The sequence below is a fragment of the Hylobates moloch genome, unplaced genomic scaffold (genome assembly GCF_009828535.3).
Source record: "Hylobates moloch isolate HMO894 unplaced genomic scaffold, HMol_V3 SCAFFOLD_1, whole genome shotgun sequence".
Taxonomy (NCBI): domain Eukaryota; kingdom Metazoa; phylum Chordata; class Mammalia; order Primates; family Hylobatidae; genus Hylobates; species Hylobates moloch.
The window spans coordinates 120,678,458-120,695,981 of NW_026652276.1; the positions used below are offsets into that span (position 1 = coordinate 120,678,458).

Consider the following 17,524-nt stretch of genomic DNA (forward strand, 5'->3'; position numbering starts at 1 on the left):
CAGAGTGGAACAGGCAGAGGAGGCAGTGGGAGGAGAAGATGGAGCAGACACTGGAGGGATGGATTATTGAGTGGACACTGATGTGACATTGATACAGTATTTTATACAATGGGAGAGACTAAAGCATCTTAAGTGTTGCTAGAAAGAGCCTAGCTCTGAGAGAGAGAACAAATATACAAGACAGAAGAGAAATAATAAATAAATAAAGTTTCCTGAGAAGGGCATGCTATATTTTGACAGTGTAACACAATTCAGCTTTTAAAACTTCATAAATATTATTAGCTGTATCACATCAGATTGTGAAAATTTACTGGTAATCTTAACTTTCTGATATAATCATATTTTATGAAATATTTTTTCCACATTTGAGACCATTTATTACCTTTAAAAGCAATGGATTACATTAATAGTTTCTGAGTTTATATCACAACTGCATTTTCTAGATAAATCACATTGTATTATGAGACATATACTACTGATTCTATTTACCATTAGTTCTGTCTGTATCCATGTTCATACATTAATTTCTCCATATTTGTCTTTTCTTTTATTCTTGGACAAGTTTGTGTGCCAATGTTATACTGGGGTCTAAAATGAGATAGAATTTGTTCATTTTCTGAAATAGCTTGTGTAAAATAGAGAGTTTATTTCTTTTAGAATGGCACGTTTGTAAAACCATCTGGGTCTGCCGTATTGGGATGGGACACTGGTAGGGATATATTTGTGATGACATTTCATGGTTGATTCATTTTCTGGAGTGGCTATTGTTTTCTCGAGACAATCTTGATTCTTAATTGTTTTACTAAACATTGTTTTTGAATATTTTGCATAAAGTTTTTCATATTATTCTCTTATTACTCTTCATTTCTATCTTTAGATATGCTCCCTTTTCTTTTCTAAAATTGTATATTTGTGCACTGTCTGTGGAAATTTGCTGATTTCATTAGTCTTCTTAAAGATCTTGTCATGATTGTAAATGTGAGGAAAATGGAAGCACACAACAGCAAAAGGGCTTGGAGATCACACTCTGATTGGCAGTAGAGCCAGGTCTCCTGATGCCCAGCTTATGAACTCCCCCTTGGACTTGCTGCCTTGCCCTAGCGTACTACCCTAATTCACTTAAACTTATGCTGAGGCAAACAAAGTTTTTACTTGGTTATGTGTGGGTAGAAAAAGTTGCAATGTGACACTAAGTGCAAGTGTAAACAGATTGGAAGCAATGACTCCTCACCCTGCATTGAACCCCACAAAGAGTCCTCAGTGTTTCATGAACAAAACTAAGGAACAAACAGACCCCCACCAACAACAGTTGTCACCCATCATTACCAACCCACACCCATGGAACATAAATGTGAAGGCAAATATGGGGTTCAGAATGTTGCCTTGTATTGGAAAGAAGAATATGCTCATAAAATTTCTAGATGTGTTTTTTAACCATTGAGTTTTGCTAGGTTTAAGATGTACCTTTAACTCAGTGGACCTAATTTTTCTTTAAGACATTTTAATGTAAAGAGTGTTTCTTTAAAATACTTTAAGAGAAAAAATGTGATAGATTCACTTACAGTGAAAGACAGTGAAATGTCTCTTGTGATGGCAAGTAATAGCAAATAATTAAGAAAAATGCTTCTGACTTCTTTCTGTAATTTGCAACCCTTTCCAGCAAGAGACATGTATTCATTAAAGTTCTCAAGAGGAATTCTCACTGTGAGAAAATGACAATGCTATTTATTTAACCCAAATGGAAAATATCCATAAAATTTTCTTCTCTTTATCTACCACATTCAATTTGACAGTAATGTTTATAAATATAAGTGATATCTGCTCCACAGATCTTAGCATACATCTTTAATCTTGAAAATAGTAACACTCTTAGAAACTAGATTGCCCAAAATAGCCAAATAATTTAACACTACCTGGTTCATTCAACATGTCCAAAATTGAATGCATTCTTTTCCCAAGCAAAATGGCCACAAAACTTCTCTGTGTTTCTATAGTAGTGAATGCTGGTTATCTATCCAGTATCTGTTTAGTTCTTCTCACATAGAATCAGAACCTTCATTTTATTTTAGGGTGGTCAGAAGCCTGGATAAAGACTGCATTGAGCAAACACTCTTGTAGCTAGTTAGGGTCATGTGAATACTTCCAGGTGATGTAATATAAGCCTAAGTATGCAGGTGAGGTTGCCAGGGAAGCTTTTCAAATAGATGTGCTATTATCCCCTTAGTCCAATTTTTCTTTTATTTCAGCTTTGAATATTGTGATAGCTAGAGATCTAGCAGCCATTCTGGAATGTAAGAGAAATTCTAAAAATGAGACACCTGGGTTCTTGATGTCCACAGGAACCACTATATTAGCTATCGCTCTCCAACATAATAAGCAAGCATCCATTGCTCATTAAATATTTTCCATTTGCTCTTAGCCTCAGGTATCATTTCCCCCATTCTCAATCTGCAAAGGCCCACGAAGTTTGTCCCCACGTCCTCCATGAGAGCGAATCATTCCAACCCCATGTCAGGGAGTACTCCTTGCTTGTAGATCTCACCTTGCCATCTCCACCTGCTTGAGTGCTCCTCAAGGACAGTGACTGTGGCTCTGCTATTGATTAGTTCACCAACCCATGTTTACAGTACCCACCACCTACTTATGTGCATGGAATGAGATCAAAAGTGTTAGTTGAAGGAATGTGTGTTTGAGTGTGCATACATGTACATGTGTGCGTATGTATGCTTGTATGTGCATGATGTGTGCATATGTATATCTGTGCATATGTGTGAAAGGGCTTTGAATTATTCAAGTGTGTGAAATTGAGTTGTAACAAGTCATCAAAAAAATTCATTGAGCTGAAATAATGCAGCAGGCCAAAGCAAAAGCCAAAGGACAAACATAGTTAACCCAGCTCGAAAATTTAAAGTGTCTGTAACTCCTACTTAGGCAGAAACATTTGTGATTATGCTAATATTCATGTCATTCTCATTAACACTAATAGTGTGCCTATGGGGGGAGGTTGTGGGGTGTGTATGTGGCTGTGTAGTTTCTAAGATGTTTTGTAAGATGTCATGTTGAGCTATTTTTCAATCCAATGCTTATTAAACAAAACTACCTATGACCTTAAGCCACCTAGTCTTTACTATGCTAAAAATACACTTTCTGTTTGCTTTTTACTATCTTGATTTTGCATGAAAGCTTTAATACATCAACTGTTTAAATATCTGAGTAAAGATAATCTATATAGTAAATGCTAGATTAGTAGAACTGGGATAATCACTGTTATTTCTGTTTCATAAAGTACTCTACTCCGAATGATTTCAAAAGAAGGTAGTCTGTTTAAAAGTCTCAGTTGTGTGACCTTAAGCCCAAAGGTCTTAAGACAAATGTTTAACTCCAAAGGTGTAAAATACCTGCATGACTTATAAATGCAATGACATTTTCAACATTAACATAAGATCTGACCTTTTGTTTCCAGTCTTCTGGGATGTGGTGTTTTAGCATGTTGGGTTTCTCTTTCTTTCTGTTTACTGTTCAAAGGCATACCTTGAAGCATAAACTTCAAGAATACAGCAGTTCAAAAACCAGAAAAGAACCCCTAAGAGCAGAATATAGCAGAGCAACACTCAATTAAATTTTAACCTTTCAAACTTTAAAAGATTTGGAGTAGCTTCATTTCCTGCTTACCTAAATTAAATTGGATTCCCAATGACACAAATAAAGATACAAGAAAATATATTGGCAAAAGCACAATTACGTTCCAAAAATCGGGTTAAATTAAAGCACATCTCATTTATTCACTGCAGGTTAAACACATTCATGTTTCACAAATTGGTATTTATTGATTCAATAGTCATAAAACGATTACACATTTCCTTTTGACAACTAGACTATGTTAGAATTAGAGAATAAATCATACGGCCATAAACTGTAATTTATTTAAGGAAGTGTAATTCATGTGATACCTGGGAATCAAAATTGCTCACAACAAAGCTATCTGTGATTGTCTTAATCCTTACCATTTAAAAAATATCTCTTATACAGAATGATATTTAGGAAATAGAGATTTAATGAAATCCTGCTTTACAAAGAAATCTCATAAGGAAGTATATGCCTTTCATCACAAGCTACTGGTACTCAATATTAGTGTTGAAAAAGGCCAAATTTTAAAATAAGATTAATGTGATTTTCTATTGAACATTCAATAGAAATAGAATGTTGAGAAATGCCTGAACTCAGAAGTGTCTGACTGGAAACTATTTCAGTAGTGGATTGATTTTATGCATTTTACTAACTATAGGATGAAAAAATATCAGATGTATATAGTCTTTAAGAGTCACATCTGAGCACTCTATATCTGACAATGCTTTGAAGACAATTCTGAGAATGACATAATTTTTACAAAGCTTTTAAAAATATATTTTAAAATAAACTACAGCTGGGCACGGTGGCTGATGCCTGTAATTCCAGCACGTTGGGAGGCTGAGGGGGGCGGATCACAGGGTCAGGAGACAGAGACCATCCTGGCTAACACAGTGAAACGCCATCTCTACTAAAAATACTAAAAATTAGCAGAGTGTGGCGACATGCACCTGTAGTCCCAGCTGCTGGGGAGGCTGAGGCAGGAGAATGGCGTGAATCCGGGAGGCGGAGCTTGCAGTGAGCCAAGATCATGTCGCTGCACTCCAGCCTGAGTGACAGAGCGAGACTCCGTCTCAAAAAAAAAAAAAAAAGACTACATACTATGCTGATTTTGCTTGTATAACTAGGAGGTAACTAGACATTCCCTTAGGTCATTGGTTCTTAAATTAGAATGTGCTTAAGCCCCAGAATTTGAGATTCAATAGGTCTGGAGTGGATCCTGAGAATGTACATTTCTTGCAAGCTCCCAGGAGATGGCAATGCAGCTAATATGGAGACCACTATGCTTTGAAAAACACTGACTTAGAATAACAAAAAACAGTAATTATTCATCTAAATTAAGAAAAAGAAAATGCATCTACATTTTAGTTCTCTACGCTCATAAATTATAACCTGGGAGATTCTGGTACAACTATTGTAACTGATACAGAGTAACTAGTTCAATTTAATTAATTTTGCTAAAGTGTATACTAAAAGAGCTTTTTAAAACCTATTTTTTTTAAAAGGCATCTTTTATATGTAAAAAATTGGTGATTTTTTCATATCATACCATATAATGTCATCAGTATTAATAAAAGCTTACATTAAAATCATTAAAAACATGTATCTAGTAAATAGATGACAACAATAGAAAATAGTCCTTGTTACTGTTTTCTATACAAATAAGTTACTAAAGTTTTTTAACCCGTGGGGAGGGAGCTCAGTTTTCTTAACAGAAAAGTGACATGTTTAGAGTGGACATATCACACACACTCTAGTGTGACAGGCTTTCCAGCTCCAGAATGTCTCAGTTTGGACACTGTCAAATCATTCATGCCTTTGTCACAAAGAAGCTGGTGTCCATCTGGCATGGTAAAGAGGACAAATGTCTTGGAGGAACTCCCCAAAAGTCTGCAGAAAGAACGACCTTTCCATTTGGTGGTTATTAATTAACAAGGAGATTCAAAATAGAAAATGAACAAGAGAATGTAATTTGACTGCCTGGAGATCCTTGATTGTGCGTGTGCTTGTTTTATCCTTCACTGTTAATTGTAATGAAAGACAAGGTTTTATTCCTTATGGAAACTTCTTTAGTGCTCAGATGGGCAAGTGATGTGTGTGGTGACTGTCAGCGGATGGATCAAGAGTAGATTGAAGAGTTTGCTGCTGCTCAGAAGCAAAATTAATAAACACCTGAAAAAAACCGTAAAAATGTTGTTTACTTATAAGAATACAACCCTTTGGTCTCACTTACTAGAAAGGAGACATTGTCTCAGAACACTGGCTAGCTTGTCCTAAAAACCACAGATCGTTAATTCACACCACTCCCTCCCAAATCACATAAATATGTAAATCCATTGAGGACACAACTCTAAGAACATTCATATTTCTAGACAATTATAATAATAAATCACCTAGAAATTCTCAATACCTTAAGCCTGGTTTTAGAAAGATGTCGTGATGTATTTTTATATTTCTGGTACTCTTAGTAAATGAAACGCTTTTTGTTTCCCCAGAAGTTAGCTATCATTTGATTGCAGTGGAGTCCCCCCAAGAAGTCTTGTGGGGCTGAGTAAGGTGGAGAAAGGAAGGTTAACGTGATATGATTTAATTAGTTGAATGTCCAACATAATATGAACAAATTGAAACTCTACTGAGTATCTATCTTAAGTAGAAGGGTATACAATAAACAAACTTTCTGACACTCACCATCCTTATCATAATTTTATAAAATTTAACAAGATGAATTGAATAAAGTGGTGAATTGAAGCAATTCGATTAATTTTACAATTGGCTAGATTAGGTCTGATGAACAGACCAAAATGCAACCTCCTGAATCATTCAAGATACTATACCTGCTCCAAAGTGGTTTGGTTAATGGAATAATGCTTAATATTCAAGAAGGTTTTATTGTTCTCTATAACTTTGAACAAGTCAGCTAGGCATCCCCATCTTTTTGGCACATGATATTCTAATAAATTCAGGTGCTGTCCCTAAAAGCAAAAAAAAAAAGTATCATATAATTAGCATTATTAAACAAAATTGATCATACTACATTTAATTGGCAAATAAATTGAGTTATACACATAATTTTGTGAGTCTCCAATGAATGTTTATTGATGACAATTTTCCATGGGGTATATTTGACAAATGGCATTCAACTGAGTGGCATTGCTGTTCTGCCCCCTGATATGCTCCAACCTTGCAACAGCATGGGGAAGCCCTGTTTAAGGAATCATAATATGCGCAAAGATATTTGAAATGTTGGAATTCAACATGGCCTAACAGAGATGGATGGAGGAGCCCTGAGTTTTACACTGGGACTTGAGCTTATCTCTCACTGTTCTCATCACTAGCTGAGCCAACTGTTGGGAAGATATTTAAACCTCTGATCCTTGCCTTCATGTATGCCAATGGAGATAATTATATCTGTTTTATAGGGTGGCTCAGAGTCATAACTGAGCACGAATGACAGTCTCACACAGCATGCTTCTTGCATAGTAGGATTTCACTAAATGACAGTTGTTGAAGTAAATAGAACATAACTACTTTATAGACTACAACCTGCTAGAAGTTATAATAAAGTAGCATCCCACAGTTATCCAAGAGATTTTTAGACAGTGCTTCTCAAACTTTAGTGTTCATAGGAATCTCCGGGTCACCTTGTTAAAATGCAGATTCCCATTCAATAGGTTGGGGCCTGTGATTCTGCATGTCTAACAGGTCCCAGGTAATGAAGATGCTGCTGGTTCAGTGACCATACTTGATGATAGCAAGTTTGTAGAGGATTGTGATCTCAAGCATAGGGCTCTTTCTGTGAAGCAATGCTGAAACCATCAAGCCTATAAACCCTGCAGCAAATATATGGAAGAGATTAGCTCTTGCAATCTTCTATGCTGAACAAGATGAGCTATGCAATGAACCTGTGCCCACAGATAAGAGGCGTGATACGTAATCACAGGCTGCTGTGGCCAATCCAGCAAGCAATTAAGCAGGCTTGTCACTCTTCAGAGTAGTCAAGCAATATCAGCTATCCATGCTATTTTTGGTAGGGAGGCAGGGCCTATACTTTGCAATGTGGCTAAGGTAACAAGTAGTTATAACAGCATAGAATAAAAACAGAAAAAGACAGGTACATTTATTATTTTTTTTAGCTGTAAACAAAGAAATAATACAGGATATTAGCACTACCTTGAACTGAATTCCTGGAAAATAAAGCTTCAAGTGGTCAGAAACAGTGCAATGTTGACTTGCTTCCTTACAGAGCCAAACTTTGATCATATAACCATCACCAAACCTGAGAGTTAAATAAAATAAAAACATGATTATCACCATATTGACCTAAGATGAGTAAATTCTAAGTCCATTTTCACACAGAGGCAGAAAAAGGAAGTAACTACTCCAAATTGTTGGGAGTTTGGATTCTCAATATAAGACACAGAAATTAATTGTAAGTCAATTATACAGTTAGTTGTTTTCCATTTATATTGACACAGACACTGATTTACCTTAAAAAAATTATCAGCAAGTCCCAGAATCAACATCCAGTCAATAAAAGAGGGAAGGTGAAAATGCAAACGGTGAAAGCAAAGTCCTGAGCTAGTGGAAGTGGGAAGCTGGGCTGGAAACTGGCCCTGGGAAACATGATTGCTGGCCTTATTGCTTCAAGGTCTGTACTGATTAAAATTTGGCTGGGAAAAGATGAAAGGGATTGCATATGTAATTACCAGGCACTTGTTTGTTTGTTTGTTACATAAAAAAGTTATCCCAATTGTACTTTAACCCAGCCTAGGTGGACAGGCCCTATGACCGCAAAGGAAGTCTCCTGCCTAAGGGGCTCTGTTCCTCACATTGTAGAGTTGTAGACAGTAGCTCCATTGGTGTCCCATCAACAAGACAGAGCTCATACTCATACCCTAAGGTAACCTCAAATAGCAATCTCCAGGAATGAATGGGTCCTCCAAAAACTGTATGAATTATTCTACTCCCTTATCTCATGTGGTGTTGGGCACATCATAGTATCCCAATAAAAATCTGTTCAATAAAAGACAAATACATGAATAATACTCTGATGACTAAAATCACTGACGCATCTTTTCTAAGTACCAGGCACAGTATGAGTACCTAGTACGTAGCACTGGTAAATATTAGTTTAATGAATGAAGAATGAACAAATGGCATGCCCAGTCTTAGCAATCATATTCATCTCATTTACAAAGCATTGCTGGGGAACAATGTGTTACACTTAAGTAAATTTTCCCTAAATGAGGCTGATCCCTAACAGATTTATGGTCAAATTATTTTTCAAGTCTGTCTGGTAAAGACAGGGGACCCAAGACAATGTGACCTTGTTTCAGTGACATAGATCACCCTTGTGAGCACCCATGGAGCTCTTTGCCCTGGGGTTCTGTTTTTCTATCCTCTTGTCTTAATTTCAGGCTGTCAGATGTCACTTCCCTCTGAGGTCTGTGCATGGCTGCAGTAGCCTCCCATCATTCGAGTTGATGGTTTCTAATCTTCACATGGCTGACAGGTTGGTGAGGACACTGATAAAATATACATAAAAGCATACGGACATGCACCTCTCTAACTTTTCTATTTGGCTATCTCTCAGAATTGTTAAAGGCCAACACACTGGGTTGGTACAAGAGGTATAAATTCTGTGGCCATCCCCCTTCTCAGCAGTATGTTACAAACTGTGCTGCTGAATAACACGATCAACCCACTGTGTCTTCACCAAATCCCCCAAAGTGGGTGTACATGTCCAAGTTTCATGAAAAGAAGGGATTGAGGCCCAGGTGGTTGAAGGGGCTTCCCAAGGTGAAGCACCATGTCACTGGAGCTTTGTAAACGCTCCTGGGAGAGCTCTCAGCTGTGTCTGGGCATAACGTTATGTTCCAGGGCACAGGGGATGTGTTGCATGGAGATGTGTTTCTGGTCTCATGTCTATTAATGATTCTGATGGCATGACAAAATGTAGTGTTTGCACTACTGAGGTTGAATCCAGCTCCTCCACGTACCAGTTGTGTGACCCTGGAAAGTCTGGTAAATTTTCTAACCTCAGTTGCCTCATCTAGCAAACAGATTAATCATAGTATCTGCCTAATAAGGTTGTGAGAGGACTGACTGAATTAATCCTTGCAAATTACTTGGAACAATATCTGGCACTGTGTAAATAAGTAGATAAATAAGCAGTGAAATTTGGGATGTATTCAGAATATGACCAGAACAGAAGAATGTTCTTCTTGGAGTGAAGAAGCCCACTATTTATTTGGAGAACTTCGATAAAAGCAGATAAAACAATTCAAACATGAATAGGAAGCACTACATAAAAATACAACGGTATGAGGAGACAGTGGCAGAGAGATGGCTGTATGTTCTTATGCATATTAGGATCCATTTTTACCATTAGGAGAAATTGCAGCCCTATGGGTATATTTTGCTAATGAATTTTGAAAAATTAATGCTAAATTCCAATAATTATCTAATAAATTCTCTATAAGCACATATGCATATTAATAATTAAAATTCTTTCAAATTAAAGTTTCGTTTGAACTAAAAGAATTCCAACTTTACTGTGAAGAGTATGAATTACGCAAAAAGAAAAATTACACAAAAATTAAACAAAAAGTAAATTCTACCAGTCTTCCAAAATAGAAACACTCTAGAGAAAATATGCCTGAAACAGACAGGAGATAGGTTGAAATAGGTTATTCAGGATCTCTCTAGAACAGTTACTATTTAAGAAGGCTTCTAAACATAAAATTATAAAAGCATGGCACCTTCAACAACTTAGACACTCTTTGAAGATTATTAAATTCATAATGATGTAAATATCTAATTAATATTAGCTTGACTTTTTCATTTCTGTCTATAACATACACAGTTATGTCAATAATCTAAATTCCCTGAAGGATTTATTTGATTTACCTACTTCCACGGAATAAAAGGTTGCAAAATAGCCAAGGAGTCATTTATTTCTGTGTTCACTCATTGATCTAACATTTCTAGATAATACATTAGGTCCACATTATCTGTATAATCAGTGATTAAATAGAGATAAAAAAATGGCATTATCTGTAGGTAAAGGTGCTTATAAGAAATATTCTACAATTTTTTGAGGTACAACATTTTGGAGCCACAAACATTAAATGTAATATATTAATTAATGCTAAAACAGAAGCAGGAGTAACACGAGTGGAAGAAAAACGTACACATATATATTTTGAAAGTCAGACACTTCAAGAGCAGAACAAAAGAGGTGGCAATGCACCTGCAGAGACATTTCTGAAAAATCACTTGTCAAGTTATACCAAGTGCCCATGAAGCTTTGTATTCTTGGGCTTAAGGCTCACCTTATAAAAGTCCTTCCTCTGAAATTAAAAGTCATAGGTTTATAACAAATACATTGATTTCAGCCTCAACTATTAAAAATCTCTACAAATAATACTTACTGAAGAGAAAACGGCTATTATATAATATTAAGTGTAAAATAGAAAATCATAGACTCAGTATTACATTAATGAGGTAAATATATTTGCATATATTTACAGTCAGACTGAAATAAATTCTGGAACGTTATCCAGACAACAAATAATTGTTTGACTGTTAGGGTTTTTTTTATACTATTCTGAATTCTGAAATAATGAGCACATATAACTTTATCATTAGAAAGAAAAAATATACATGGTTTCTAAGAGAATAAAAGAAACATACTAATGTCTCATACTCTACAACTGTATTTCAGTTTCTGATTTTAAAAATCATTTATTTAGAAACTTTTTGTCACATTGCCTGTAAAAATTAAATGCATAAAATTCTTCTTGGTATAGAAACTAATCTTAGACTTTAGAAAATAACAGGATTTGTAAAATATGTAATATTTGTATTATGTGTTTATAGATATATGCCCACTGATTTCCATCATCTGCCCCACAAGGAGTCTATTCACACTCACATCCACAACCCTATATATGTGCCCTTCCCTACACATATCTGAGTAGGAAATACCTTTAAAGACGACTTCTCCCTCATCCACCACAGGGCGAGAGCGGAGAGCAGAGGGGGACCAAGCCTCCCGTGGTCTCATGTTAAGCTCTCATCCAACACAAGTGTCACAGCACTGACTGTGGAATATGGGGCCCCCGCTCTCTCAGACTACATTGGTCCCTAATTATCATCTTCCTGCCTCACCACACTACACCCTACTCCTCATGGGTTGGTGCCTCAACAAACTACCAAATTCCAGTGATCTGTCCTCAGCTACTGAATTGTAATAGGTTTCCTTTGGATGCATGAAGAGAAGGAGAGGATGGCACTGAGGAAGGGAGGCTGAGCAAACAGCAGGATGCAAACATTTATGTGAGCACTTGATGTGTAGATGTGTAGCTGGCATCTCTGTATTATTAATAGAAACTTCCTCATTGTAATCTCAGTCCTTATGATTACCCACTGGAAAGAAAAGGAAACCAAGAGAGAAGACTGAGGATGTGAGCTCTGTCCTGCATCCTCTGTGAGTGAGGCACCAAACATTATCCCAATTAATCCCCACAAAATAATGATGTTGCTATCTCTGCCTCTGATTTACAGAAGTGAGGTGGATCTCAGAGAAGCTAAATAACTTGTTCAGGTCACGTAACTCCAAGGGAATGGAGGGAGTTACGGTTCCAATGCTGAGTACTTAACCTCAAAACTCCAGCCTGAAACAGGATCTCATCTAATCGTTAATGCTCTTACATCCTTTATATTAATACTTTCACATCAATAATTTCATTTTACTCTTATCACACCTGTACACAGACTAGAACAGATACCAATTCCTCTCTATAAAATGCAAAAATTTAAGGCCCAATGAGATCAGGAGATTTTTTCTTTGTCACTCAGCTTATTAACTGGTAGAGCTGAGACCATGGGGCTTACCTCACAACCACGTCCCTTCATTGCAAGCACCTTTATTATTTCAACTTCAGTTAAGTTTGATTTGGATCATTTTCCAATCATTGCATATGCAAATCAGAATGGCTGTGAGGTTTATAGACCCAAGGTATTAACATAAAGGGAGCCTTTGACAAATAACAACAACAACAAAACAGTGTTTGGCAGCTGGCACCCGCATTCCTCTTGGAGAAGAAACCCTCTTTGAAAACAGCCTCAATACACTTCTGAGTTTAAAGACAAAATCATATAGGGAGATGACACAGCTTCACAATAAAAAAGAAGCTTGATTCATGTTAATACACATCACTCCATAAACATTGCTCTCTGTGGTTGGACGTGTCACTTTCTTAAATGACTCCACCAGTCATAGATCCAGATTAAAGTGGTTGGGTCAACATCACCTCTAGGAAAGGCCAACAGAACTGTCTCAGAACTCCGGAGGCCATGTCATTTTCATGTCTGAAAGACTCTGACTCAGTATCAAACTCTTCAGCTTGTCCACGAAGCTCTCCATGATGTAACTAATGCCTTCCTCTGACTTCACATCTAAGAGTATCCTTCATGCTAACTACAACCAGATCTCCTTTCCTCCATCCATTCAGTACTAATTCAGTGCTCACTTGTGCAAGGCCCTATTCTGGCCATGAAAGCCCTTCCCGCGTACATCCAGGTGTATGGTGCGTCCTTCAATGCCATCAGTTACAGTAGAGCTCCAAGAACACTGGACACATAAATCCTTCTGCCAGTGACTCTAACACCCCTGCAGATGCCCAGTTCATATTTAATGGAGTAATGAGTGAATTAAAATCCTTGTTAGGCTTTGGTGCAATGGAAACAATATTTCTTTCTTAACTGAACAGCAAAATGTGTATCTATTGTTTTTCCTTTCTTCTTTAGAGTAATCAAAAGGGATTTTTTTTTCTTTTTTTTTCTTTTTGAGAAGGAGTCTCGCTCTGTCACCCAGGCTGGAGTGCAGTGGCACGATCTAGGCTCACTACAAGCTCCACCTCCCGAGTTCACGCCATTCTCCTGCCTTAGCCTCCCAAGTAGCTAAGACTACAGGCGCACACCACCATGCTCGGCTAATTTTTGTTGTATTTTTTAGTACAGACAGGGTTTCACCATGCTAGCCAGGATGGTCTCGATTTCCTGACCTCATGATCTGCCCACCTCAGCCTCCCAAAGTGCTGGAATTACAGGCGTGAGCCACCGCACCTGGCCAGGACCATTTTAAAGTAAGGAACAATAACCAAGTCAGCAGGACAAAAAAAAAAAAAAATACATAGCCTCATCTCCAGCATTATATCATTGTCACCAGCTAAACAAACATGATAGAGCAGTTTGTTTCAAGGTGGTGAGGTGACAGCTATATGACTCAGCCTCTTATGTGGCCTCTTGCATTTTTAATGGTCTCTGAACATTTCCCTTCATTTCAGAAGTACCCTAGAGTCTAGATAAACAAAAGATGCCTTTTACAGCTGACAATATTGCAAGAGTAGTTTGCTATATTCCTCAACCTTGACAGGGAAGCATTTCTTTCCCCCACACTTTTAAAGAGAAAGTTGGGAAATAAATGATCATCCATGAAGTTGAAATTCTTACACATGATTTCCACTATGAGTAGCAGCAGATGAGTTTTGCTTGGAGCATAGAGGAGTGCCTAAAATTCCGTTATTGATGAAATAAATTATGTACATGATTTTCTGTCCTCAGCCACCAAGCTGTTCTCACACCAGTCACCTTGAGAGGCCAAGAGAGCTAAAGCAGTCATTTTTTTCCTGATTTTCTTTTCTTTCTCGTTTTTTTTTTTTTTTTTTGCTTTATGAACATAATAAAGAAAATACTCCATAGAAGAAGCCATGGCAAGCTACTTTCTGGCTTGATGAGTGCTGCCTATAGAGAAGCCTGCAGTACTTTGTGGGTGAGACCTGAGGAGGAAAACACCAGTATTAAAACAGGGAGCCTTCAAAGTCAGCACCCCACTCAGCCACCATCTGTGCAAAGATGGCAGTTTTGTAAGTGTTTCCATAAGGGAGGGGGTGCTCTGCTGCAGGCACCCAAGCAAACCCTCTCTATTCTGTTTCGCTGCAGTTTTAAGTTTTTGTAGGGACATGGTTCCCTTGGGAGAGTGGATTAAACTTCTTCTGAGTTCATTTTCAAAGGCTTTGCAAATAACCTCTATGGTCTCCAGTCAGATCTCATGTAATATAGCCCTTAAATAAATAATGTAATAATAAGAAAAAAATGCATAATTGCCTTAACAGAGAAGAACTGCTTTAAGGTGCAACCTCCCTCCCATTGTTAAGAAAAGGCTTTGATAAGCCAGGCTCTGGGTAAGAGACTCTGGGCCAAAATGTGCCTGGAACTTTCCAACTGGATGCCTGAGTAAGGACAGCACCCTGGCAGCTAGGGGCACAAGAGGGAAACAGCTGAGGATGCAGGGAAGCATCAGGTGGACGGACAGCCCAGGGATCCCCGATTACTTCTCTCTTCAGGCCCACATTCAAAAATGTTGGAAAATTACTAAGTTCATGGAATTATTGATACATTTGGGTGCATGGGCGGGGGGCGGTGATAAGTGGCTGGCTCCCCAGGCACTGGAGCACATGCCCAGGCAGGACTGCACAGGCTCAAAAACAGGGCAGGGCACACAGGCCTCCAACTCACCAGGAGTTCATAGAACCCTTGAGACAAGGGTCCTGGACCCCCCAGCATGAAATCAGGCATATTTTCCTAAATCTCCCATGGGCAAGAAAGACCCAAGTGACAGCTGAGTTATGAAAGTGAATCAAGACAGTGAATGTCTTCCATGTTACTCTGGATCCTTTCAAACACTAATTACAAACTAGAGGAGCTATAACAAAGAAAGTACTAACTGGGATCAGCTTCTCCACGTTATGGTTGGGGGATGCCTATATGGGAGGCGGCTGACTCCTTGCTTTGTGACCAATTGTGCTGCAGTGATTGATAAAATCTTCTCAAAAGGCTGGTGCTTGCCCTTTAATCATTCAAATATGCCTCTGTACACCATAAAATTAATACTATAAATGTTTACAATAATGAGAAGAAAGCAGGGGCTGTAAAAAGTCAATATAGATGTTAAAATTGGACTCAAAAACAATAGACCTAGACTCCTTATTTTACGGGAACAGTCACTTTAGGTGTAGGTACAATACTGGCATTAAGTAGACATTAATAGATGTCTTTGAAAGCATTTAGCCAAGACTTCCAGCAGGACAGTATGAGGAGTTCTGCAGACTCATTTCTCAGTAAGAATGCTGAAAATTATTTTTAAAAAAGCAGTAAAGTCTCCAAAATGGTATTTTTCTGCATACAGCAAGATAAAAAATATAGTTATTTCAAGAAAGTCTACTAAAACTGAGTAAGAACAGTAATAGCCTGTGGCATTTAAAACAAGATCTACTCTTCTCCTATCTCCCAGCTCAGGGAAATGGAAACTCCACTCCAGGCTGCTGCATCCAAGAACACAGGACTCCCTCCCACCTTAGCTCTCTGTGAGTGAGCTGTCTTCCCCGCTTATCCTGGCCCCAGCTACATGTTCATGAGGTTAAGCTGCCAGTGAGTACAGATGAGAGGTGATGGTGCCGTTTTTTTACCCAGCTCTACCTCATTAGACAAAGGCTCATTAGACAGAGGCTTTAAATTAAGAACAGCATTGCTGAGAATATTGGGGTCCCCCTTGTTCTTGCCTCATACCATGGTATGGGGTTTCCACAATGGGAGAAGCAAGCTAGGAGAATCTGAGGTCACTGTCCTCCCTCTCCAATGAGTGCTCAGCTCCTAAAGTGGGAGCATCATTCAGGAAGAAACATGACATTGCTCCCATTTCTAGCTCCAGAGATGTGGCTCATGTGTGTTTCCTTGCCTCTAAAGAAGCAAGCCATAAACAGATAACTGCTAATCTATCCCCAAAGGGACTGTTTTGTTGTTTTTGTTTTTAGTTGTTTTTTTTTTTTGCAACAAAATGTGGAGAAGTTCAACCACAAGGGTGTTCTTAATAACTGGAAGCTGTGGTGAAAGGCAATTGGGAGACTGATAGATTCATCGGAGATACAGGCTAAACTATAGGCTGTCTAATTTACCAGAGAGAACCAGGAGACGACTGGAAGGAGCCCTCCCAGTGGAAAATTTGTGATTAAAACAAATCTCAAACACTGATCTCAGGAAGGAGTCCTTTAACAGAGCCTAAATTTGACGAGATTTATATGTAGAACAATTTATGCCCATGATATTGTTGAAAACAATACAGCAATCAGTGAATCTTACCAGCTGGGTGTGGGTAAAACAACCAGGCAGAAGCAATCCGAAGTTACTTTATAAAATACTTTGAGATGAATGGAAATGAAAGGACAACATTCCAAAGCTTATGAGATGTAGCTAAAGCAGTGCTTGGAGAAACATTCATGGTAATAATACTTACATTAAAAATATGAGAAAAATTACAAAATAATACTCAACTGTATACCTTAAGAAACTGGAAAAAGAAAAGCAAACTAAACCTAAAGCAAGAAGACAGGAAATAATAAAGTTAGAGTGGACATTGATAAAATCAAGAATATAAAAACAATAGAGAAAAATGAAACTAAAGTTGATTGTGGAAGTTTGAAATGCCATATGGAATATGGCTATGAAAAAAATCAACAGATTTGATAAATATTTAGCATAATTGACCAAGAAAAAAAGAGAGATGATTCAAATTACTAGTATCAGAAATGAAAGAGAAAGCATTACTGCTGACCTTACAAAAACAAGCCATCCTTGATGGTTTCACTGGTAAACCAAATGTTTTAAGAAATAATACCAATAAAAAATGGAAGTGGAGGAACACTTTCCACCTCATTCTTTGAGGCCAGTATTACCACAATACCAAAACCAAAGACATCACACACACACAATCTCAAAAGAAAAGAACACTACAGACCAATATCTCTTAAGAATACGAACACAAAAACCCTCAACA

The 17,524-nt window shown here is 37.7% G+C and overlaps 1 protein-coding gene across 1 annotated transcript in view; it reads right to left on the reverse strand.

The window, feature by feature from the left end:
- Positions 1-5,576: 5,576 nt before the first annotated feature.
- Positions 5,577-17,524, reverse strand: part of ABCA13 (ATP binding cassette subfamily A member 13) — a 509,835-nt gene continuing 497,887 nt past the window's right edge. The window contains exons 60-62 of the mRNA XM_032758123.2: positions 7,798-7,903; positions 6,462-6,599; positions 5,577-5,799 (exon numbers count right to left, since the gene is read on the reverse strand). Coding sequence (XP_032614014.1) covers positions 5,704-5,799; positions 6,462-6,599; positions 7,798-7,903 — 340 coding nt within the window. The 3' untranslated portion in view covers positions 5,577-5,703. The remainder of the gene's footprint in view (positions 5,800-6,461; positions 6,600-7,797; positions 7,904-17,524) is intronic.